We start from the raw sequence: 26,222 nt of genomic DNA, 5'->3' as shown, positions 1-26,222 counted from the left end.
GTCTAAAGTGCACCCATGAACAACTGCATGCATGTTCTCTGACAAACACATGCTTTCACCTACGCATGGACAGGTTCAATCCAGTCAGGGAATTGAGATGCTCAGAAGAGGTAGGGTGGCTCCCCAGGGTCGTGCTGCTGGCTGGCTGTTAGAGAACGTGTTTTACCACCGGGTTTGGCATCTCTGATAGTACTACCTGCAGCACAGAGCCTCAGGGTCAGCCAGGGGTGAGCGCTTGGGTCCTCCCCAGGTCCTCCCCGAGGATGCATTCAGCCCCGCGATGTGCGTGGCTGGTACCCAGGAATATGACAGCTTTCTGAGCCCCTCTGGACATTTCCCAGCCTTTCCCTTTAGGCTTTTTAATTAGTCCCAACGGTTAGCCATCATCTAAGGCAGCCGCAAAATTGTACAGTTGCCTGTAATCCTCTAGACAAACCCCTGGGGAAAGGCTTCTCAGCCTGCGAGAGATCTGAGTCCAGTCAAAGACGGCCTTGCACGTGGTGTTTTCTGGGGAACAGTCTCCAGGGATTGCCAGGCTGCTGGTTTTCAAGGCTGCTGTGGAGCGGGAGATGGCATGGGGACAGGGCCATTGAAAACGTCACAAAGCACATTGCTGTCTTAGCTGAGGTTCAGCCGTTTTGAGTGAACATGCTTCAGATTGCTACATGCCTTTGGTTAAGATTGCTACATGCTTCTGAGAATTTTTGTCAGTTTTCTCATGACTTTAACGGAGGAGAGAATTTTCGGAGGTGCTTTTTCACTGACAAAAACTTTTACCAGTTTCACTGAAATGACACCTTTTTTTAGAACATGCCTTTTAGTATCCAATTTTAGTGTAATTTTAAGGTTAGAAACTTCCTAGTAATAGATTGATTTTGAAGCACTACCTTCTGAGTTATGTCAAGGTACAGTAAATTCTGGTATCCTTCAAATACCAGAAAATCACCATTGTTGCATTTCCCTAATTTCTCACTTTATTCTTCAGGGTTTGGTCTTTTCGCTATATTTTTTAATGTGGAAGGAGAAGTTAAGTTCATGGTGGGTTTTGGATGTACTCACAGTCCTGACTGGTAGTGAGAAGCAGTAGAGTGAGATACATGTCTGCAGGGGGAGGTGGTGAATAACAGCGCTTTTTAATAGGACGTGCAGTACATCGTGAAAGTTCACAGGCAATTTTTTTTTTTTTTTAATCTATGAGCCACATCCGGCTCTCTGTTGTAACAAGGACTTTTCTATCCGTAATTACTACTTCTCTCTTTCAGTGGGGTGTAAGTCTTTCTCAGATAATGAAATTTTAGAATGAAGATTATTAAGTTTGCTGTGGAAATTAGAGATACAGCCACACACTGGCAAAGTCTGCTTTGAACTGTGATTCCTAGAAAGGTTGGTCCATCAGTGGTACCCATGGTGAGTGATGCCGGGATCTGGGGCAGTGACGCCAAGCTGCCTTGTCAGCCCTGCTTTCAGGCTAGATTATTCTGTGCCTCCATGCCGACACATAGGTTCCAGGAGAAGCCATCCCCGGCAAAACTATGACGTTTCTGTGTGATTGATACAGGAGACAAAATGGTTCTTTATTTTTTTATTTTTATATTATAAAGTGGATTCTTTTTTTTTCTTTAACTTTTTATTATATACTGGAGTAGAGTTGATTACCAGTGTTGTGATAGTTTCAGGTGGACAGCAAAGTGATTCTGTTATACATGTATCTATTCTTTTTCAAATTCTTTTAAAAGTCGGGACAGTTTTCCTACTTCAGGTAATGGTGACCAATGTCTGCACCACACCACTGAAAACAGAAAGAGCTGGATAAAATAACTTAACTTCTGAAGGAAGCACTAGGGCTGGTGCAGAGTGTGTGCTCAGCACTAGTTCTGGGCCCCTGAGGTGACATCCATTTTCTCATTCCAGCACTGTTTCCGTATTTTTCAGTTTTAATCAGTGTAAAGCCTAGAACTTGTTTTCCATTACTCTTTATCCTCTCCCTTTGCTACAGTTAAAATCTGTACAAAGTAGACTCTTCCGATTAAGATACACGGACCCTGTCAAGCTTATTTTCAAAAAGCAAGTGACAAAAGTATATTGACAGGTTTAAAACCATGCTTTCCAGCAGAAATAACGAGGGGAAATCCACTTGTTTGTTAATTTATTTGTGTAAAATTTATTTAACACTTAATTGAGACTCTCAGAAGCCAACAGAGCTACTTTCATGTTTTCATGTTGGTTGTGTGTATTTAGATGAAGCAGATGATCCTAAACTGCTTGCTTTGGAGAGTTGCTGTAATATTATGTTTATTCTAGTTATACAAGTTGTTTCCGTGCACTACCTTTGCAATCTTATAAAATTTCTAACACTGTTCAAAAGACACACTCATGTTTCGAAAGGTATCTTGTTTAATTTAGTCCCATTTTAGCACTCCTTTAAAAAGTTTGATTGATGACTCTTGAAATTCAGCCAAGAGTGTTGTGTCAAAAACCTGCTTGAATTTATCTAAAAATTCATAATCGGTGCTGAATCTGAACTTGTTTGCCCAAAGCAACACCGTTCCCGGCTGGCAGAGGTACGCCATGGTGGCAAGCAGCTTGTCCAGGAAGTAATGGTGGTAGACCACGTCAGAAGCCAGCAAGTAATCATAGTAACATGTGGACTTGGGGAAGTTCTGTTCCAGGCCCTCTCCCCACACCAGCTCTTTCACTTCAGGCAGATGTGCTGTATGGTTTCGTGTGTTCCTTAAAAGATTGTATTGAAGGTTCCCTAGGACGTCAGGCAAATCCGTTGCTGTGACTTGAGCTCCTAAGAGAGAAAGAGGAAACTTGTACGAATTACCTGGAACATTCGGGCAGCCACAGGGTACACATACTCTCAGGGAGAAATCGAACTGGGCTTCTCACCTTGGCCCTGGACCAGGGCCCTTCTCACCTATGTCCATATGGGCTGGATAATTCTGCTGGGGGACCCTGCCCTGTGCCCTGTAAGATGTTTAGCAGGGTCCCTGGTCTCCATCCACAAGATGCAAGTAGCACCTCCCCACCCAAACCCCAAGTTGTGCTGATCAAAAATGTCCCCCGACACTGCCAAATGTCCTTCATGGGGCAAAAATCACCTTTGGTGAAGAACCATTGAAATAGAATAACGTTCCCGTCTTTTAAGAAACTAAGTTAAACGGCGGTGCAGTTTTGAGAGATTTCAGAATAATTAACTAAACATACCAAGATTCTTAGCGTTTGGTTACTGTCATCATTTATAATGTTTTTCCTTCCCAAACTGTCTTTATCTGAAGATTTTGGTTTTCTCTTACGTGAGGTGTCAGCACCTAGTTTTCTTTCCTAAGGGATGATCTAATTTGAATGACTCTCCCCCCTACTAAATGCATTAAGTTAATTTTTAGGCATTTTAATGCTAGTGATAAAGGTTCACAAAATCATAATTCCAGATTGGTTTTGATAGAAGAAGATCTGTAATAGTGTAGGCTGAAGTAGGCCAGACATACCCGCCTCTTGCCCAGCTCCCAGGACTCACAACTGGCATTTTGGGTATAAATCTGTCTTCACCTTGGATTCACTCACTTATTTTTTGTTTTTTTCCAAAACATCAGTTGTTAATAGTTGCACTGAAAAGCAGGGGACAGCATAACAGAGCTGTTTACAACAGGAATTCAAGAGTCACACCTTCAGAATTTCAACTTTCTCACGTGGTAATAATCAATGGATTGGACGAGTTAGCCTCTAAGGCACAGTTATCTTATCTCCGGATAACAGCAGTCATTCTAGCCTGGACGTCTGGGTAGATTCAGTGAGTGCGATCACGGCCAAGCACCTAAACCACAGCCCGTCACACAGTAGTAAGTGGTTATTATCACTGTTGTCACCGTAACCATCTTTTGAAACAAGGCCGAGAATAGACAGACAAACCTAGAATACTGGCCACGATGGAAACGAGGCCTGGTCCAGCACCGATTTCGAGCATCTTAGCTCCTTGGAGACCGAGTTCCTCTGCGTGTTCCTCCAAATACTGGCACAAAGCCATGGCCTGAAAAACATTCACAGTTGTCACCTGGACACTGGAAACCGAGGACCCTGTTCCCCACCACAAGTTAAATACTCAAAGACATGTTAAAGAGTTTCAGCTTACTGGGGGCTCACAAGAATCAAAATATACGTGCAACGGCGTGTTTTGACCTCTGGAATATGAACGCTGTAACATGCATCAGAGGAACTAGAGAGACAGACTTGTGAAAGCGCCTGTACCAGAAGACCCTTGACCAGCCTCCAGGAACAGGAAGGTCAGCTCAGCTCTTCCAGAACCAGGAGACAAGGGGCCACAGGGCAGCAAGCCCTTGCTTACGTCGTGTCGGGCCTCCACCTGCTGTAAGACTTGCGCTGTAAGCAGCTCCATCCCCTCCCTGCTGACTCCACCAGCGTTCAGGTTGCTCTGGACTTTGCCTGCTGCACTGAACAACTGCGTAGGAATTTTTCTCTTAAAGCAGTTCATCTAAGAAACGCTCGACTGGCTGGGCAGTGCTTCCCAAACCCTAGCGCACATGTAGGTCACCTGGGGCCTGGTGAAAGACGCCCTGGCCATGTGTGGTAGGGCTGATGGAGCTCAAGGCTGCATTTCTAACAAGCCACCAGCTAATGCCAGTGCCGCTGGCCCACACTTTGGGGGGGTAGCAGCAAGGAGGTTACATCCTTTACACAGTAAAAAAAAAAAAAAAAGAAAAAAAAAATTTAGATCGATTTCTGTACAGAAAATCAAGGTCCCTTCCCATGTGAGCCAATGGGCGTCGGCTGGTGATGTCACGGACTAGAGGGACTGGGGAGAGTTACTAGGCATGAGGGCGTTACCGGAGTTGGGAATGCGAACCCTGCAACCCTGCGCTGAAAAGGCAACGTGAACGCTCTCGTTTGCACACACCTTTAGCCCTTGTCTTCGTGCAGGTGCTCTGGGCTCGCTATGACTCACTTTCTGTCTGGGGCCCAGGCTGGAGTAGGGGGCGGCCTGGATCGTATGAGACAGCCGCGCTCACGATGGCCTGCGCCAGGGTTGGCGGCAGCTCCGAGCCCGTGGGTCCCTCCCTTTCCTCCCCAGCTCCTCTCAAGGGACTCGGGGGCCAGGGACGGGGGTGGGGGGAGGACGGAAACCAATTCCCAATGGCACTGTAGGGAGGTAAGGGGCGTCAAGGGGCCCTGGGCGCTGGAGGATGAGTGAGAGGGGGACAGGCGGGACGGCACGGGTGCGGGGTGGCACTGGCATCCAGCCCGTGGCAAGGAGCTCCAGAGCTGGGGACGGCAGTTTTGAGGAAAGGCCTTCTTCGGTTCTTGAGGAGAAAGGAGCATTATTCACTGTGTGGGATTTCAGGATTTGGAAGAGTGTCACCCAGAGCCACCAAGACGTGTGCTCTGAGGAGTTCCTGAAGGGGTGGCTGTAGGCGTCCTTCCTGAAGGGCCCTGCCCTGTGACAGGCTGGCCCGGTGGATGCCATCTGGGGACGGATCTTCTCTCGGGAACAGCTACATCTTTCAGCAGACACTCCCCCGCTTCTTAGTCCTATTAGCAAACTCCGAAAAGTCATCTCTCACAGCTGCTCTTGAAGTCGCACAAGGAAAGGGTGCTTCCCCACACGATACGGATCCTTCTGCCACCTTCAGGAAACTGAGGTCCCGAGAAGGGCCAGGGTTTGGTGCATGAAAGGCTGAGACCTTATTAAGAATAAAACAGTCCAGTGGACAAATCATCTTTTTCCACTCCTGATTTCTGATCACCCAGCTCTGGGTGTCTGTTTGCCAAATACAGTAGGAAGCTGTGGAGAGGCGCTTGCTGGTTTCAAACTTGTTAAGCCAAAGAAAAACATTCAGCTGAAGGAAATCATACTTACATTAAGCATAACGGGTAAAAATCGAGCTTCCTTGGCTGGGGTCAGTGAAGGGGCAGCTCTAAGAGCCTGGAGCGCTTGGCTGTCCCTCCCCTGCCCCCCCGCTCCATCTCCCCCATCACTGGTACCCAGACTGCAAAGGGCGCTCCAAGGAACCTCTGATCACAGCCACGCAGCGGGCCAGCAGGTCTGCGTCACCCGGGAGTGAGTCAGAAATGCAGCCCCAGTCTACCTCCCCCAGCCTGACCTCCTGAATCAGAGTCTGCATTTAACAAGAACCCAGGAGGATTCCCATCTAAGCTAACAGTGGGGCATTTAACAGGAACCCAGGAGGATTCCCATCTAAGCTAACAGTTCTGATCTGGAGCCCCTCCAAGCACAGGCTGAGAACCTCTGCAGTGGAAAGAACGAAGGCGCTGGCCTCCGAGGTCCATCGTCCCAGCCTGGTTCTGCACTGCGCCGCGCCAGGGGAAACAGTGCACTCAGCCAGGACATGGCAGGTTTTCTGGCTCTGAATTCTGTGTTTTCCCCCATTTCAGCTCCATCCTCTGGGGACTGTTGCAGGGAGAGCATGAGATGAAGCACCACTTCCTAAGCGTTTCCACTGGACTGGCCGCACTGTAGAAGGCGAGTGAATACCCGAAGGTCTGTGGGAGAGGCCCAAAGGTGGCCACTACAAAATCTAAACTCTAAAGACTTTTCTTCTGATTTTTTTAACAATTCATATGAATTTTTCATCCTACTTCCCAATATACTCAAGTTTATGTTAATGTGAGAAAATAATGTCTCAAGAAACATAGCATAGAGGAAAATCGTTGTTTTTAGGAAAGATGCCGTGTTTCTGCAGCATCTAGGTACACCAGCAACACCCCTGGGGGGGCATCCTTGGACCCTCAATTTGAGAAGCACAGAACGTTAGAGCACGTGGCAAGTCGTCCAAGGCACCACAGTTGTACAAATTTGCTGTTCTCATCCCCAGAATCCCCGACGCCCCAATGTGACAGCTCCCTCACCCCTGGCCACACCACCGCTCCGTAACTCTCGATCGATTCTTGAATGACAATCCTCTTGCCTGCAAACCAATAGTACTCCTGGGTGTAGCTGGCGTAATTCATGGGAACAAATTTCTGGAGGCTTTGAAGCGATGGTTCTATCTTGTTAGAATCTGTGGGACAGAAAATTAAATCGGTTTCATTATTTGTTGATCCAGTGCAAATCTACACTCGGTACAGTTAGTCAGACGGGAAGAGACTGAGCAATCTTCCAGAAACAGAGGGGGGAATGCCATCAGTGAGACAGTGGCTGCAAACTAGCCCAAACTGAATGATATGGGGTGACAGGGACATAACATTTCTATGGGACATTTTTATCATACGACGAAATGCCAAAGGATGCCCTGGGCCCTTCCCTCGATCTAGGAGCAGACAGTGCGGTATCGATCCATCCCTCCCTCTGTTTTGGTGAGAGGAGGAAGCTAGGCCACCGCACAGAATGGCACGAATGAGCCATCTGCATAAGGAGGACCGAGGCAAGCGTGGACCTGACTATTTTTGGGTCTTGAAGTGATGTAACATTCCCACATGTTGGCTGGAACATGTTCCTTAAGTCCTTCTACAACTGCTTCTCAAAAGGTGCAGGTCACCCAAAGACGAGCCAGCTCCGCAGTCCTGGGGGAGGTTGTCAGATGAGCTCCAGCTATTAAATTACTCTTCCTTAAATACTCCTTTACGCTCATGACCACTCAAGCAGCTCTCAGATGTCATATAAAATGAGAGGAAAAGAGCACCTGATCGGGGCTGACATCATGGAAGCCCAGAATGTCAAAGGTTTCGCAGGGGGTTTCAGCATAAAAAGAACAGCGAGTAATAAGGTCAGAATGGGGACCCTGAGCACACGGAGGGGTCGTGCGCAGAAGACGGGGGCTGCTGGTACCCTTGGGGAGAGGCGTTGGCAGCGAGGAGTCTGGGGGGGAACTTGCATGAGACCAGCCTTTGCTGCCTGAGCTCTGCCTGCGGATGTGTAACCGGGGATGGACTAGTGGAAAGGAGCATTCAGTGAACATCTGAAGGTCTCTAACCAGAAATATGCACTCAAGGAGGCAGGTGAGGGTGAGTGCAGGGTGAGTGCAGGGTGAGGGGTAGGGGGCCTTTGAAGAAGCCTAATCAGGGGTCCACCCCTCAGAGTTCAGGTTTCACTGATCTCCACCCGCACTGGACGGTTCTGTGCCACGGCTCTGCAAACGCTTTGCAACAGGGTCACAGCCAGAAGAGTCCAGAAATGTGGAGTGAACACTTAGAAACATTTACAACAACTTGACCATATCTGTTGAATCTGATTACGAAAAACCAAAGCTTGTATTGTGTATGTCTTTGTACTTCTTTTCATGTTGTTCCTCCAGAAATTCATTTGTGTTGCATTTTACAAAAAAGTATCCAAGTGGTCTTTGACCACAGTGTGGGCCAAATGACCAGTTTGTAAGTTAGCACAGTGACGCCTGCAGCTCTCAGCCGTGGGTTCTGGTCTCCTGGAAGGAGAATTCTCTGTCCTGACCACAAAGGCGAGCTTCCAGAAACCCAGGACTTCCTTGAGCTTGCAAGAACCTGCTGATGAATAGTGGCCAAGTCCTGAGATGTCATCCTTCCCTGTCATGTGCCCCAGGAGAGGCTGTGGGGAGAGGAGAGGACCTTTGGTCCTCACCCACCTCTTATAAGGGGAAACAACCAACATCTAAAACCATGAACCTGAAATTTATCACTCAACAAAGGGGACCCAGCTTCTCCCATAGGCTGACAGGCTGACTCTGAGTTCTGTTTCAGAGAAAATAAGAAGGTAGAGGAACAGACCATCTTGTGCCCAGAAACTTTAACAACCAGCCTGGGGGCGGTGAGGAAGCACTGACGTGCAGGATTTGGCCATCACCATGGTGACAGCGCTCCCACAGTGGCCATCCCTGGGAAAGGGGTGAAGCAGCTCAGCACCACAAGCATTTCTACCACACGGATACGACACCCCTCAACAGCCTCAAGGGCACAGGTCATCGTAAAATGTAGGAAAAGAATTCCGGATGAGACGTGAGTATTTATTACCTAAGTTTTTTCATATACCTTTACCTTTTACATAATCCATTTCATTGTACGTTTGTATGACTTAAATTTTAACAATGGCCATGTTTAACAATCAGCTCGCAAAATTCCTGAAATGCAGGAGCTGGTACAGGCCATCTGGAATGAGGAGTGGGTACCGGGCTGTCCTCCTTACCTCTGAGCCTCTCATCACTGGAGCAGCCAGACCGTCAGGGACCCAGGCCACCTCCTGCCAGCTTCCGTCCCCTCGATATCACCCAGACCATTCCTTCCTCCCTTCCTCCCACAAATAACCACAAATAAAGGCTAACTTTTCTCTCAAGACTGTAGGAAAAGTCTATGTGCTGATTTTAAGTGGCTCATCCTTTCACAAGATGACAGATCGTAAGCTGATGGTTGTACTCTCTGGATCGACATTGTAAAGAAACATGGGCATATAAATGTCCTCCATAAGACCATTTTTCCACGCTACAAAGATAAAAGAAATTTATGTTGATTGCACATGATTTTCAATTCTTGTATCTATGCTCATCTGACAGTTTTAGAGACATCAGATTTTCAAGATAGGCAGAGTTGCATTTTTATGTAAACAGTTTAGGAAAAATGAATTACCATCCTGGTTTAACAGAGTTGGAACATAATTTTCCACTGTTGACTGTTAACGTTTTGAACGTTACATCTTGGCTCTTATGACATCATTTGTTATGTCTGTTGTTTATTTACTACTGATTCCCTGCCCAGAAAAGCAACACTAAAGGGTTCTGTTGTCATAATGGGAAAGTACACTTGACTTTACACTGATCCACTGAAGGACGCAGCTGCTAGGAATACATTTTGGCGAAAAGCAGGAAGGAATCTAGATTTCATTTCTCTTTTAAAAGTTCTTGTTACAAAAATCTAACCCTCTTAGATTTGGATAAAACAAAGTTTTGGTCTTTGATAGGTAAATAATAAAAACATAGGGATTACCTTTAGTGTCATGCTTCTGCTTGCATAAAGGCATTTTTCTACTAAGCATCATGATAAGAAAAAGATGTAGGGTTAAAAGGAAATGGATATTTTTGTGCCTGGGGTTCACTGCAAAACGCCATGCCCAGGAAAAGATGGGAGAAGATGTGGAGCTGAGGAAGGAGGTTACCTCCCGGGGGTCCGCTGCTGCCGTCTGTCTGTAGACCCTCCTCATCCGGGGGTCTCGGTGCCTCGTCCACGGACTGGGGCTGCTGCCCTGAGCGCAGACACACATCCATCCCAGAGCCGCCAGGGAGGAGAGAGCTGGCCTGGACTGAGCGCTCCTCCGGGTCTGAATCGCCCAGAGCCTCTGCAAGGTGCAGCTTATCTCCTTAGCATCTGCTGAGCTGGAAAGAACACCTGCATTTCAGCTTAGTTTCCCGGGGCGGGGGCGGGGTGGGGAGAACAGCCGCCCTGGGTGCTGCCATCCTGGTTTTGCAGAGCAGAGTGGAAGGAAACCCTGACACATCATCACCCCACCTTTCCATCGCCTGGAGAAATGCAAAAGCAGAGCCACTGTAGCCAGACAGGTGCTGCCTTGCTGCAGTCTAAGGTGTATTTCTAAGAGCTTTTGGAACTGAATCTCCATGAAGAAGGTCTGATCCAGACGTACATATCTTTAAGGGTACCTTGTGGATCCAGGGTTAATGACATCATGGATTTGTCCCCAATGCGGGGCTGCTCCCTTCTCATCTGAGGCTTTAGCGCAAGACAGTAGAAAGCGCTGGGGGCTGAGAGCCGGGAGGCTGGTCGGCTGCCCCCTCTTCCTCTTGGCAACTCACTTAATCCCCTCCACACCATTTCCTCCTCAGCAAAAAAGGGAAGGATGAGATCTACCTAGCCCCTAGGGCTGTGGGCGAGAAACGGGAGAGCAAAAGTGATTAGTGCAGCTCAGGAAAACTACTGATGAAGAAAACAGGACCTGGCTGTTGGGATCATTGATCAGCTTCCAAACAAGAACACGTGACATCGCTGCGCGACTTCGCGTGTTTTTGCCAAGCACCGTTCTTGTGCTTCTAGTGAATTGATTCATCTAATCCTCACAACAAACCCTATGAAGTGGATGCTATTATTATGCCTCTTCTCAGATGAGAGAAATTCAAGCACAGAGAGATTCAAAAGCAGCCCAGGAGCACGCAGCCGGCCAGTGGCAGGGCCAGGAGTCAAACCCAGGAGGTCCAGCTGCAGGATCTATGTTCTTGACCATGAGGTGGGACACGGCTTGAGCTGCCTTGCTTCAGCGGTGGGTTTTCTGGCTGAGTTTGCCCTGAAATGACTCATAATGCTTAGTTGTCACAGTGACGTTTTCTAGTCTTTTTTTTTTACAAAATGTAAATCGTTTTCCTAATTTGTTTTTATATACCAGAGTTGCCCCATCATATTGTTTTGGCCAGCTGGGGACAGCAACCAGCCACACCATTACTAACTATTCCACACCTGGAGGGGTCATGTGCCTCTCACATTAATGTGCAACAGCATTTCAAATCAGGGAAAAGTAATTTAGCATTTTCACTGGCTCTAGAATCAAACAATCAAATATTTACCCCAATTCTTCAACTCAAGGAGTTTTTTTTCTCTTGCAGATACTTACTTGCTCCTTCTCTTCAACGTGCCCCCGACTCCAGAAGTGAACTGTTCCCCTAAAAGACAGCTGACTGGTTGTTGGTGAGTACCCAGAGCATCTTCAGGGAGGAAGTCTCAGCGCTGCGGTGAAGGGCCCTGCATTTGAATGCTGGCTCTGCCATGTGCTAATTTTGTTGAAAATGTAGATAATGGTGATTCTGACCTCACATGACGGTCGTAGGAATTAAGTGAGATAACCTGTGCAAAGCCTCTTGCGCAAACAGTATTAACTTATTCTCATCTTCAAAGCCAGAGAGTAGTCAGGCAAGACAACACTCTTTACAGGACACCCACCCAGCACCACGGGACTCTGTGCATTAAATTTAGACACTTCTTCATTTTGCATGCAAGAAAAGGAGGCCTGTTTTCACTCCAATAACAGGTAGTATTTTTCCTTGTGAAATGAAATGACTCCCCTCCCCCATCATTATAGTTGACGTGAGACATTAATTTTTTTCCCCAAAAAGCAACCTAGAAAATAACTACAGTAATCTACCTAGTGTTCATTATTAGCTCAACACATCATATGATCTATATCATATGTTAGTATTTAATAAAGAATTGGGAAGTTCTGAAAAGGACTCCTTGTTAGTACCCTCAAAATAATTTCGAACGGTTAGTTTAAACATATTTTTACCTTATGCAGCAGAAGAGATTTGAGATTTCTGTGCAGACTTCAATCCCCAATGTTTTATATAGGTCTGCACCTGAGAGGATTAGCATTTTATGAACAAAAGCCAGCCAGTGGAAGTCCAAGTTATTTAGGGTAGCATTACCCACCAGTACCCATGCACATTACTTTGCTAGAATTACTCTCTCTCTTTCTCTCTATCCCTTTCTCAGTTCTCAGTTTTCTGTCTTACACACACACACACACACACACACACACACACACACACACACACACACACACACACACTTCTTTCAACATGAAATGGAATCACTCTCAAAAGATCCAGAAATCGTTCCAGCAGAATAGAGGCTGTCCTCTGTGGTATCCAGTGGCTGTGATGTGGTTTGAAATGTAGACTTACGTTTCATTTTAAAAAGGAGTGGGCGGGTGCACAGGTGGGGTTTTGTACAAACCTGGAAGCTGGGTGCTTATCAGCCCAACTCCTGTGGCTGAAGGGAGGGGCACGACTGACGTGGCCTCTGTCCTGGACCCTGATTCCAGCAGCCAGAAATAACATTAAGACTCTGCTGAGAGGAGGACGAGAGAACATCTATCCACAAGAAGGGATGTGTGTCAAAGGCTTAAAGTTGCGTAAGGGGTAAAGTTAGTTGGGGCAACAGTGAACAGGAAATCAGAAAACTCTTCCCAGAAAAAAGCCAGCCATTGTCATTAATTTCATTGAATAAGGAGCAGTTAAAAAGGAAGGAGGAAAATCATGTGCTCGTTTGGGAAGACTGGAAACCCTTAAAATAGAATATAGGGCATGTAAATTAAAGGCTTAGGCAAATGAGAATTGAATAATCCTTCACATTTATGAGGGACTATGCTTACCCAGTGAGCTGAGTGAGCGACTTAGCTTGAGTAGATATGAGCCTATTTTTATTTATTTCTTTACTCATCTTTGGAAATCTCTTCTCTGCTGTCACTTTTGTTCTTTAGTCCATTTCTTTTAACTCCGGATCTTCATCTGGACACGCTGTGGTCCCATGACTATCCTCGTTCTCACTCCCTTAAATGAAGGGAGGTGAGGGCAGTCTTTTCCAAGCCTGTCATTCAAATACTTTCTTATTCCCCAGATGGTCCAGTCCTGTGACTGACCCTGCTCTCCTGTGACTTATTTCCACCAGGTGTCATCATCCCTTTAAGAAACAGCAAAAAGATGGTCATCATTACAATTTAATAAATAACTCAAAAACTGATCGCAATTTATACGAATATATATATATATATATATATACACACACACACACACACACACGTTTATTCTACATGCCTTAAAATGAAGAAAAGAACCAAGGAGAAAAATGTTCTGAATCTCCTTTAATCCCACTACCTGGGGAAGGAAACTGAACCAACATTTTTGGGTGTCAACATCTGGGCTTTTTTGTATAAACCTTATCAAAACTATTTGGCTGAAAATGAAACTGGATGGAAATATGTATCTCTCTCGACCTAGTATGGACTAGTCTATTATTTTAAGAGTTTCTTTTCAATACTTTCTTCAAAAACCATCTTTTCGGTAGCTGCTTTAGGAAACGAATCAGAACTCTACTGCCCGGAGCTGGAATGAGTTAGTCCGAGGTTCCTAAACACTGCGCTGTGGTCAGGGTACCTCACAGTTAACTGCAAGCTTTAAAGTACATAGACTCTGGGCTCTTGGAAGTTCTTTTGCAAGATCGAAGAAGGAGTCTAGGACTTTGAACTCCCCGTCTGACAACTGTTCCCGGCGTGTCTATAGCACGGGCACGCAGTAGGTGTCCATCTATAGGGCAGGGGACGTGTGGGTTGTTTTCCCATAGTTGAAGTGCCGGTCCACGAGGAGGGATTAGCCTCCTGCCGGGCTCCGCAGGGCACGCTGATGAAGTAATTTCCCAGGAGGCAGATTTGGGTGCAACAGGAAAGAATTTTGTAACGAGCCGAGCAATGGAACAGTTGGTCTCGGGGAGCCTAGCAGGATGGAAAGTGGGCCAGATTTAGAGTCAGAGGATGCAAGACTGGATAAAGGTTTATGCAGGGTCAAGGAGAAGGCTGCATACATGCCGCCACTCTGCATATCTCCATCAGTGTGGACTCCGAGGTATCACCGGGCTTTCTTCCAGCTCTCTCACTGGTGGTCCTCAACGAGGGGGAATCCTCCCTCCCTGCAGGGCTGTTTGGCTATTTGGAGACAATCTGGCAATTTTTGCTTGTCACCGCTGGGGGAGGGTGCTATTTGCATCTAGTACAGAGAGGCGGGGATGTTGCCGGACGGACGTTCTACACAGGGCGACCTCCCTCCACTGCCCCCAGCAAAGAACCAGCCCAAAAGTCAGCAGGCCCCAGGCTGAGAACCCCAGTCTAGGCAATGGGTAGGAGTTGGATGCAGGGTAAATTCTAATTGCCATCCTGCAAATACCATCTACCAGCAGGCTGATTCCTGCCGCCTCCGTGTCAGGGTCCTCGTCCATAAAATGGGTGGGTTGGCATTCACAGAGTGGCTCAGACACGCCAGGCTCTGAGCCACATCCTCACAGAGATCCAACACTGCAGCCCCTGGCTTTGTCTGGTTTCTCCCAGAACCAGACCCAGAGACAAGGATTTGAGAGAAAATATTTTATTTGGGGAAGTGAAGAAGGGGGAGAATAATCCAGGGCAAGGGAGGCCACCAGCAATGGGTGTTTATGAAGCAAGACCTACCGCAGGGGGTGATAAACGACTTAATCCCGTGGGGGAAGACTTGGAAATGAAGCAAAATACAGACCTCAGAACTATTCTACTCCAGGTCCAGAGGGTTTCTGGGCTGTCTTTATACCAACACATCGGCACAGATGCAGAGACAGCAGATGGAGCACCCTGATGTGTCCGAGGGATGTGAGATGGTATCATTCCTCTTCCCGTGGTAAGAAGCGAAGTTTTATACATCTGAAAGAATCTGGCACAGCGTCTGGTGTCCTAGAAGGTCAACAGTAATATGTCTTGTATTAAATTGTATGCCATTCAAGTCGTGGGTCGGACAAGCAGGGTTCTTTGGAAGGGCTCTGGGTCATTTCTCTGAATCAAATGGAAAGGCTGAGCATTGGGGCTTCAGAAATAACGGGCCCAGGATGGCTCTGGTCCCACATATCCCAGCAGCAGCAGGTGTTCATGGCCTTCTCTTTGAACAGTGCTCTGGGGGCCTCACTGCCGTCACCTTCCGCCTTGTGTAACTGTAGATTCAAGATCTGGGGGACGTGACTCTGATTGGTCTTAACTTGGTCATAAGCCCTGCCTCATAGTCAGGGCTGGTCGGGGCGAGAGAAGCATCTGACCACATCACAAGGAGTAGTGCAGGCAACTCCGGGAGGGATGCTGAGCCCATAACAAGCAAGAGTTGTGTGTGGCCCTCTTCCTCTCCCTGCCACCCTATGCGTACACACTTTCTTATTTTCATAAATACAATTTCAAAATGGGGACCCATCCTCTCTATAATGGAACATAATCTTAGTCTCATTGGCTATTGCATCCGGAGAGAATGGAGCCATTCTTCAAGTTGAAACCTCTAGACAGTGGCATTTCTTCACTAGTTCCATGCTTGTCCCTCAATGGGCAGGCATTCACAGGAGACCAGAGACAGTAACTTAATTGTTTCATTACCATTCACCACAGGCCGCTAGTCCTGTCCCAGAATATGAACGAGAGGCTCACTGCTTCTCACGTGACCTTCCCCAAAAATTCTACAGTGGAAGGGTTGCTGATCAGACAGATATATGTCCACCGTCCTTACTTATAAGGGAGACTACGGTGGTAATTCATTTCCAGGGAGGTGAGGGTCTCAGCGGAAAACTAGAAGTTCCTGAAAAACCCTGGTAACCACTAACATTCCCAAAGTGTGTGATTTTCAGTGTGTTATGCAGAAAATATTTAGTCACAGTGCAGTGCAATTCCAGAATTTCTGGTCCCTCAACTATTTGGTAACACAGTGGCTCAAAGTTCATGATCCGTTCTGTCAAATGATTCAGGGCTGCTGCAATGCCCCCTCATTTGCCAGATTTCTCGGGGAGCCCCTGAGGGTGCCAGAGGAAAGGGTTCATTGATGCTGCTATGGGAGAGGTAAAGATTTAGACCAGCTAGCACTGTGGAGGCTCAGACATGGGAAGCCTGCACAGCAGGACCTTAAAATGGGACTCTTCTTATCTTAGTTTGACTGAGACATGAAGATGATGGATTACTTGTCTTGTTAAAGAGAGACCACCACGAGACATTTTAAAGTAGGAGTTCAAAACACATTCAGGCAACACTTACATTTTGTCAAGCTTGTGGACATAGAAGAATTTGCTTCTATTTCATTTTAAATGCCCTCTATATAATGACAAACATTACCAGTCAGCATGGAAGAAACAGTGTGAGTGAAATCATCCAGTACATTTGGAAACAGCAAGTGAAGTTATAGCCCTTTCATCTTAAAAAATAGCACATGCCTGGTCCTAAGCATTTGGGTCCGCATTTGCTCCCCATAATTTATCCGCCTTATAAAGTGCCTCTGACAGGAAACCATGATGGACTTACATGCATTTCGAAGAAGGGATTTACTTGGTTGTTTGTTTCTATTTTTAATTTTTTCTCAAGCCAGTTCTTAAAACAGATTTCCCCTCAAACAAATTTCATTGTTGTTTTAGAAGAATCTTCGACTGCAACCGTGTGTAAATCACAATTGGTAATTGCCAGGGTTCATGTCATCAAAAGAGCCAAGAATGCTTTGGAGCTGAGCTGTGAGCCTGTGATATTAATCACATGGAGGGACATAATGCTTGGGCAATAGGTTTAGATAAGAAATTCTGACCGAAATGTCTACGAAATAAGGGTCAGTTCGCTAGTAACATTCCTCTTAAGTTAACATTTAATAAACAATAGCTTTCTGATGCTCACCTTCATCCTAGGATAGATGGAACCAAATGAATCTATCAGTATGGAAAAAAAAAATCCCTTCACAATAATTCAACTTTGAGAATGAGGATGGGCCCTCAGTTCCAGTTTTATTACCCAGGAAGCAGAAATGACTACAGCAAGCCTTACAGCTCCCTGCCAGACGTGGATGCCTCCAATACCATCTGTTCTTTCCATATTGCCATCAGCTGCTTGGAAATGGCACTTTTTAGAGGGACTTTTTTTAGTGGTAACTAATCATGCTCCAGTTTTAGCAACATCAGTTGACCTGTGTTCAGAAAGATAATTTTTTCCCAACAGATTTCTACTAGGAAAGAATGTTTACCTGATGGGACTCTTCTGGGATGGGCCACAGTGGAGAATTCCTTTCATTCTTTCCCCTCATTCTAGGGCAGACTCAATTTGAGAAGCACGGGTTCTCATCTAGGGCTGTGCTGTCCTGGGTTTGGGGAGATATGCTGAACGATTTCAGTACCAAGCCAGGTGAAAGGAGTGAGAGGGTCGCGGAGGAGCAGAGAGGGACGGGCAGTTCCATGGGAGCCTAGCCCTCCCGATTTCCAGCTGTGGGATCCCAGAGAAGTCACATCCCCGGGCTCCCTTTCCTTCCTCTGTTAGGGATGATAACACCTCTTACATACTTACTGCATAGATCCTTATAGGGGTCAAATGAAACAAAGTATATGAAAGAGCTTTGAAAATTACAAGGCCTGTTCAGCATTATCATTAGTTCTTTCAAGAGGAATTTGGATCCTCTGTCATGTGTGCCTCAATAACTTACAAAAGAAAGCAAGTGTTCACTTCTGGCCACGGACTGATGAACATGGTGCAGGCGTTCCTTTCCATTCCCAACACATAAAACACCCAATAAAGTATTTCCAAAGACGCTTTAGAAATGCATATCCAAGCTTGAAAGAAAGGGAAACCCCTAGATGCCATAAATGAAGGGGGAAATCAAAGCCACAATAATAAGTGAACTAATTTATGCCACCGCAGCGTGGGGTGTATTAGACTTGGGTGCAGTCCTAGCATCCAAAGGCTTTGGGGTTTTGATGCTTTTGGAGGACAGAAGATACGTCCTTGGGCAGACAGGATATGCGATCTGGGTAAATCCAGGTTTGGGGCAGGGCCTGATGTATATACAACCTGGGGGGAGTGTCCTCTTTAAGGAAAAAAATTTAAATTACAAATACAAAATTTGGTACAAAAGTAATATTTATTTAAAATGAGAAATCACCCAAATTAACAAATTTTAAAAGATGTAAAAGAGTATTTTTAAAATAATATGTCAATCATGATTTACTATATATAATGAATATAATTATTATAACTATATAATGCATTATATAATTATAACTATATAATATAATAATTATATATATGGAATCTAAAAAATACAACAAACTAGTGAATGAAACAAGAAAAGGAAGCAGAGTCATAGATATAGAGAACAAACTAGTGGTTACCAGCAGGGAGAGGGAAATACAGGGATAGGAGGAAAAAAAGGCTTATTATGGGATTATATAAAATCATGTGTGTGAAACTTTTGAAAATTGTAAAGCACTATAGAATTTAAAGAATCATTCAATAAAAAAATTTTTTTAAAGAGAAAAATAGAGTACATAAAAATATATTAATCATGATTTACCGTATATAATTTATAATTATAACTATATAATACATGATATAATTATAACTATATAATATAATCATTATTATATAATATTAAATACTCTATCAATATATAAACTTCCTACCACACTTTAAGAATATTTCCTAAATTTTTGCTTGCCTACTGTTTGATTACTTTATATGGTAACAATATAATACCATATTTCTTAGAGAAGATAAAACATTAATAAAGTTTTTTTCTTCTGGCATGATTAATTTAAATATATTATAATTAATGATATTTTGATAAAGTTTCTTTTAGCTTTGTAACCCATTATTGGTAATGTCATGTGAATTTTTAGGTTATCAAATTTGCTTCTTTCATACATGACTTGTAAGATTACAGGGCAATTATGAAGAGACTGGCTGTAAATATTCTTTGAATTGACAACACTTGTTGACCAGATTGTGATCTATGCCCTTGGTTTTTTTTTTTTTTTTTTTGCCACGTTGGGTCTTTGTTTCTGTGCGCGGGCTTCCTCTAGTTGTGGCGAGCGGGGGCCACTCTTCATTGCAGTGCGCGGGCCTCTCACTGTCTCAGCCTCTCTTGTTGAGAAGCACAGGCTCCGGACACGCAGGCTCAGCAGTTGTGGCTCAACGGGCCCAGTTGCTCCGCGGCATGTGGGATCTTTCCAGACCAGGGCTCGAACCTGTGTCCCCTGCATTGGCAGGCGGACTCTCAACCACTGCGCCACCAGGGAAGCCCTATGCCCTTGTTTTTGTAGTGAATTCTATGTTTTATTTTTATCTTCTTCAGTGTCAGTATTTCATATTAAACAGTAAGAAGTTTAATCTTTTTTCCCAATGTGTTCATATTACTCCTTCCTTTTTATTAACTGGTAGGATAATTATGCTTAAGTACATGAACTCCAGGCATCTGTGGACTTGAACTTCAAGACGCAGACAGAGGAAAAATTAACGCACTTAAGGGGACATACCTGACGAAGAGAGAAAAGACACGTATCACACGTGCGTGCGCGCACACGCACACACTCTCATATATAGATGGAGAGAGACAGTCAGTAAAAATATTGGAAATGAAGATATTATTAAAGAAAAAACAAAATGGAAGCCCCAGTTTGAAAACTGCCCTCCACCAAATACTCATAGTCACATAACCAAAGTTTAAACTGTCCTGATTTCCCCACTATGCTGACTCTGACCTTCAACAAAACTCCCATTTCAGTGGGTTAGAGGTAACATGAACTGTCATAAACCACCTCGTTAGGACTTTTGCCAATGATGACCTTTCTTCCTACAGTTGTTGGCTGGAACTTCAGCAAGAAAACTCAAGTTGAACACAAGATCTCCCCGTGTCCGGGTAACCTTCCAGCATCCTGGCCGGTCAGCCTGGAACAAGCAGGCCTCTGCAGTGTGCTGCCCTAGAAGAGATGTAAGTTTCTGGGGACCCATCACAACAGAAAGCAACAGGCTTCCTTTCTTCTTTGCTCGTTACTAGCAGAGCTGTAGCTGGTGAGAGCTCAGCTTTGACCACTTTTCCTCTCCAAGTCTTCCCACTTGTAGAGAGTTGTTTTCTCGCTTAATAATAGGTTCCTAAGCTGTGACAAAGTGAGAGAGTGGCATAGACATACATACACTACCAAACGTAGAATAGATAGCTAGTGGGAAGTAGCCGCATAGCACAGGGAGATCAGCTCGGTGCTTTGTGACCGCCTGGAGGGGTGGGATAGGGAGGGTGGGAGGGAGGGAGACGCAAGAGGAAAGAGATATGGGGACATAGGTATATGTATAACTGATTCACTTTGTTATAAAGCAGAAACTAACACACCATTGTAAAGCAATTACACTCCAATAAAGATGTTTAAAAAAATAACAATAGGTTCCTATCAAGCAAAGCTGTCTGAACTTTCTCTTGATGATGTAAAGCGACCCCCTGGCCTAAAGAAGCCCAGGGTCAGGCAGCAGAGAGCAGGAAAGCATGATCTGAAGAGCCACACAAGGCGTGTCTCATACACACTCATATACTGGTTGAATCTTCTCCAGTGACTGCCCATTACTGAACTAACCAGAAAAGAATTCTACCTTCATTGCTGGAAAAAACATCTATTTGTGTAAGTCTTCCCTTTAACAGATTAGAGGAGAAAAACCATATGATGTCCTTAAAAGATACACACACACAGAAAAAGATTTGTTATAAGTCAACATCATTCATGATTTTTTTAAACAAACATAAAAGAAAACTTTATTAACATGATAAATGGTATCCTCTGAGAGCCCTCAGCATGAATTATATTAAATGGAGAAAAATGACAAAGACAGGAAAAAAAAAGGTGTCTGCCCTCACTCTTCATAGTCAGTGCTGTGCTGCAGGTCTGGACAGTACAATAAAAACAAGGAAATAGGGCTTCCCTGGTGGCGCAGTGGTTGAGAGTCCACCTGCCAATGCAGGGGACACAGGTTCGTGCCCCGGTCCGGGAGGATCCCACATGCTGCAGAGCGGCTGGGCCCGTGAGCCATGGCCGCTGAGCCTGTGCATCCAGAGCCTGTGCTCCGCAACGGGGGAGGCCACAACAGTGAGAGGCCCACGTACCACAAAAAAAAACAACAAAAAAAAAAACAAGGAAATAAGTCAGAGGTATAATGATTAGAAAGGAAGAAATACATTTCATACCATAGGATTTCCTATATGGAATAGTCGATAGATCCCATCAACAAACTGTTAGAACTAATGAAAGAGTTCAAGTTTGTACAAGATCATGTACAAAAACTATATGATACACAACCACAACATTTTAGAAAGGATAATTTTTAAAATATGCCATTTGCAACATAACGAAAATTATAAGGAACCAAGGAATAAATCTATTGAAGATGCTCTAAGAAATTGTCTTTTTTCAAGACCTTTCCCTCTAGTTAGTGGAAAGACAGCTCCAAATATATACTCTCATTACAGTGGGATAGAGGTAACGTGAGCTGTCATAAACCACTTCTTTAGGACATTTGCCAATAATGACACTTTGTCTTTCTATAGTTGTTGACTAGAATTTCAGCAAGAAAACTCAGAAACTTTTGGAGCGTCACCTATTCTCCCTCTCTCTCTCTCTGGTTTCTCTTTCTTGTCTTCACTTATTCGGTTAAAGTGTACTGCACTTTTATTTAGTTATACCAAAATAAATGGAAAGAAAATCCTGAAGCAGGAGATGAATGTAAACTGGGAAAATCTTGCAAAATCACAAAATAATTCTTGGTGCTTCCAGAGACAGAAGAAAGCACTGAAACAGACCCACTCTCTCTGTAGGAGAGTGAAAGTTGACAACCTCTGGAATTAAAGATGACATTTGCTGCCTCTTATTTCTTAGATTCCAAATGGTATTGTCAACTGTAATATGAACTTGATCTCTTTTTAACTGGTATCATGAATACAATCCATTGGCCAAAGAAAAAATAAAAGTGTGTTTGCTATCAAGAGACTAGTAATGCTACCTGACATGGGTACACTTGCTTTTCAGTTTCCAAAACCTGTTCATAAACATTGTCTCATTTGATGCTCACAGCAATTTTGTGGGATCCACAGAAACAGCATCAACGTGTAGGAGGAAAGTTTCAATTAATCGTCTCTATGAGGGCAGCAGCAAGATTAGAGGACAGTAATGTTTATCAGGGTTAAAAGTAAAATAATGAGTCAAATAAAAATAAACTTCATCCATGAAAGAAATAATTGATAAGGTGGACTTCATTCAAATTAAAAACTTCTGCTCTGCAAAGGACAAATATATGTCAAGAGAACAAGACAGGCCACAGGTTGAGAAAAAATATTTGTAAAAGATATATCTGACAAAGGACTGTTATCCAAAATATACAAAGAACTCTTAAAATTCAACAGTAAGAAAATGAACAACTGATTTAAAAATAGGCCACAGCCCTTAACAGACACCTCACCAAAGAAGATACACAGATGGCTAATAACCTTGTGAAGAGATGCTCCATATCATATATCATCAGGGAAATGCCAATTAGAACAACAGTGAGATACCGCCATCCACCTGTTAGAATGACCAAATTCCAGAACACTGACAAGGCCAAATTCTGGTGAAGATATGGGGCAACGGGAACCCTCATTCACCTCTGGTGGGAATGCAAAATGGTCCAGCCACTTTGGAAGACAGTTTGGTGGTTTCTTACAAAACTAAACATACTCTTACCATACGATCCAACAACCTTGCTCCTTGGTTTACCCAAAGCGGATAAAAAAGTACGCCCACACAAAAACCTCCACGTGGATGTTGATAGCAGCTTTACCCATAAACTCATAATTGCAAAACTTGGAAGCAAACAAGATGGCCTTCAGTAGATGAATGGATAAACAAATTGTGATCCATCTGGATAATGAAATATTATTCAGCGCTAAAAAAAGACATGAGCTAAAAAAAGACATAGAGGAATCTTAAATACATATTACTAAGTGGAAGAAACCAATCTGAAAAGTCTATGCACTGTATGATTCCAACTATACAACATTCTGGAAAAGGCAAAACTATAGTAAAAAGATCAGTAGTTGTCAGGGGTTAAGGGAGAGTTAGGGATAAAAATGGGAATTAAGCACATAGGATTTTTAGGGCAGTAAAACTACTGTGTATGATACCATCATGCTGGGTCCACATCATCATACATTTGTCAAAAGTGATAGCATGTGGGCCTCCCTGGTGTTGCAGTGGTTAAGAATCTGCCTGCCAATACAGGGGACACGGGTTCGAGCCCTGGCCCGGGAAGATCCCGGGCAACTGAGCAACTGAGCCCGTGCGCCACAACTACTGAGCCTGCGCTCTAGAGCTCGCGAGCCACAACTACTGAGCCCACGTGCCTAGAACTCATGCTCCACAACAAGAGAAGCCACGGCCATGAGAAACCCGCGCACCGCAATGAAGAGTAGCCCCCGCTCACCGCAACTAGAGAAAGTACGCACGCAGCAATGAAGACCCAAAGCAGCCAAAAATAAAATAAATTTTAAAAAAAAGAGATAGGACGTACAACACTAAGAATTAAACTTAATGTAAACTATGGACTTTAGGTGATGATGATATATTGGTGCAGGTCCATATATTGTAAGAAAGGTACCACCCTGGTAGAAATGTTGATGGAGGTTGTGCATGTGAGGGAGTGGCGGTGGTATATGGGAACTCTCCGTACTTACTGCTCAGTTTTACTGTGAACTGAAAACTTCTCTAAAAAATAAAGTTATTAATTAAAAAAGTAAATGACAATAAAAAGCCTCAAGATTTAACATTTCAGTTAAGAGATTTTAATCGCGATACAGGATGGGTTCCATTTTAGTGTTCTGCAAGAAACAAATTTAACAAGTCGATCTTTTTCTAATCCCTTACAGAAAACCCTGAGTAGAATCAGAATTCAGTCGAGAAGTCAGTGCAAGCTGAAACCCCGAATGGCAGGGCAGCTTAAGTGTTTTACACATGTGTCAAAATATCAGCTGATTTAGTTAGAGCCTTGGTCCTCTGCCCAGCACAGCAATGACAGTGGCATTATCAGTGGAACCGGTTTGGGATCGTCTTTTCATTCCAGACATATGAATCACTCTAGGTATTGGAATAACAGCACAGTGGCTTCTCCCGAAGGAAAAGATTGCAGGATGCCTCAACACATAGACAATAAGATCGGAAATACTCAGTTGCACATACATGGAAAACAGCGATCTTATCTTGCAGTATCTCTTTGAGAAGCCCAGGATGGGCAGGAGAGAACATGCAAATGTTATTTCACTTAGAAGATGAATGTGATAAAATGCACATTTCATGAAAGGTATATGTGTTACCTGTCCCAGAATGTGTTGGTTCTAGTCTGAAATGCATGCTGAGTTATCCCAACCATTTAAAATCTTTAGCATTGCAGATGGTCAGAAAATTGACTGTGACCCAAATGTAGCCTCTCTGTCTCTCTTAACTCTTCTGGCGCAATGAGAGCTGTAGGATCACAGATCATTTATAAATGCTTCAACTCCATCAAACTTATTACTCACTTTATTTAGACTATATCTCATTTTTAAATGTTTAGATGTTTCTTATTTAGAGTATACATTTTTCCATTCTCCTGGTTTAATTAATTTATAGGTGAAAATTGAGCTAGACTTTTTACTTTTTTTCAAACAATTGCTTTTCTCTCTGAAATATTCTCTCTTGGATAATTCTTATTATTTCCTTCAGCACAACACAGGCATCACTGTACCAGGTGGACTTCCAAAACTACTTCTGAGTGTAAATGTCGCTTACATTCTCTTCTGTCCAGTTTAACTAGCCAAGATTTTGTCTCTCGCCTCCTGGATGTGAAGAACTGGAGGGTTGGGAGCTGGTATGGTTATCAGCATAGAAGAGTTGCTCTTAAATGTTTAATGAATAAATTAAAGTATGAATAAATGATGGGAACAAGTTATTTCTTCAACAGAATTAAGATCATACAAGTTAAAAAATTTCATGTAGATCAGTTTCTTTAGATGTAGAGGGATTTATCTACCAGCTCAAGGGTTCTCAAGCTTAAGTAATATATCAAGCACTTTTTCTCACCAAGATTAGATTTAAAATATCTAGAAAGTTACAAAATGGATATAATAAACACCAAAAGTCCTGCCACTTACAATTTTAACTTAACATTTTATTCTGTTTTTTTTTTTCAAAATATCGATACAAGCAAAGGTCCCTTTCAACAGGTATATGGTGCCAATCACGGGCTTCCTGGCTTTCTGCTCCATATTCACCCTTTTTTGCCTGCTCTGCGAAAATAGGTGTGGTTCCTTTAAAGATTTTTCCTTTGCCAGATGGAACAATGCTAGATTTTGTCAGTAGAGGGCGCAGGAGGACAGGGTTCAGGTGTGTCCCTCAGCCCAGCAGACATCCCAGGTTAGCCTCCTTTGGAGCCGGTGGCTTGCCCAGGACCCCGCTTCCCCAGAGCTCACTGCTCGTCCACTGCTCTGCATGCAGTACCTGGCAGCCAGCAGCATCAGTGGCAGCAGCGTGCCGCCCTTTCCCCCGGCACCCTTGGGCGGTTTTGTAGCTCCGTCCTTCCCCATGAACACCTTTTCCTGGTATCCTCTAGAGCAGATTTCCAAGGAATATGGCCAGCACAACACCATGACAACTTCTCAGCAAGCCGCAGCCTGCCCTCTCAACAAGGTGTGGATTTCAGCCCGACTGGTGGGGTAAGTGGAGAAAAGGGGGTTCCGTCTCAGCCCTAAGTACAGTGGCTGCTCCCTGTTTTTGCTCTTTCTACATTCTTTCGTTCTCTTTTTAATAGCCAGTGCCTCATTATTCCAATCTCCTGTTACAGTTATTAGTTCTTTACATTCAACTTTCCCTCTTAAATTACGGTGTGGTTTCTTTCTCTTGACTGGACCCAAGCAAAAATAGATACCAGCAAGTGTCCCTTT

General features: G+C 44.2%; 1 protein-coding gene and 1 long non-coding RNA gene across 2 annotated transcripts; one reads left to right on the top strand and one right to left on the bottom strand.

The window, feature by feature from the left end:
- Positions 1–182: 182 nt before the first annotated feature.
- On the bottom strand, positions 183–10,202 carry METTL21C (methyltransferase 21C, AARS1 lysine). The gene is made up of 4 exons (XM_027115883.1): positions 10,094–10,202; positions 6,886–7,037; positions 3,913–4,030; positions 183–2,794 (listed from the first exon to the last, which is right to left on the bottom strand). The coding sequence occupies exons 1-4, from the start codon at positions 10,200–10,202 to the stop codon at positions 2,400–2,402; spliced, it is 774 nt and encodes a 257-aa protein (XP_026971684.1). The 3' UTR covers positions 183–2,399.
- Positions 8,071–26,222, top strand: LOC113625383 (uncharacterized). Its single transcript, XR_003434648.1, has 4 exons — positions 8,071–8,943; positions 11,547–11,628; positions 20,091–20,222; positions 25,892–26,222. It is a non-coding gene; the product is annotated as an uncharacterized LOC113625383 (long non-coding RNA).

Source organism: Aethalodelphis obliquidens, unplaced genomic scaffold (genome assembly GCF_003676395.1).
Source record: "Aethalodelphis obliquidens isolate GAN/ISIS:26980383/991018 unplaced genomic scaffold, ASM367639v1 scaffold15, whole genome shotgun sequence".
NCBI classification, from domain to species: Eukaryota; Metazoa; Chordata; class Mammalia; order Artiodactyla; family Delphinidae; genus Aethalodelphis; species Aethalodelphis obliquidens.
This window is presented reverse-complemented; position numbering and strand designations above follow the sequence as displayed.

Bases quoted from the DNA above. Each gene is read 5' to 3' on its own strand.
- METTL21C (XM_027115883.1), bottom strand. From the start codon at position 10,202: ATGGATGTGTGTCTGCGCTCAGGGCAGCAGCCCCAGTCCGTGGACGAG. The intron at 7,038-10,093 runs GTAACCTCCTTC...TCTGTCCCACAG, and splicing joins CAGCAGCGGACCCCCGGGAG to ATTCTAACAAGATAGAACCA. The intron at 4,031-6,885 runs GTGAGGGAGCTG...AATGTTTTTCAG, and splicing joins GAGCGGTGGTGTGGCCAGGG to GCCATGGCTTTGTGCCAGTA.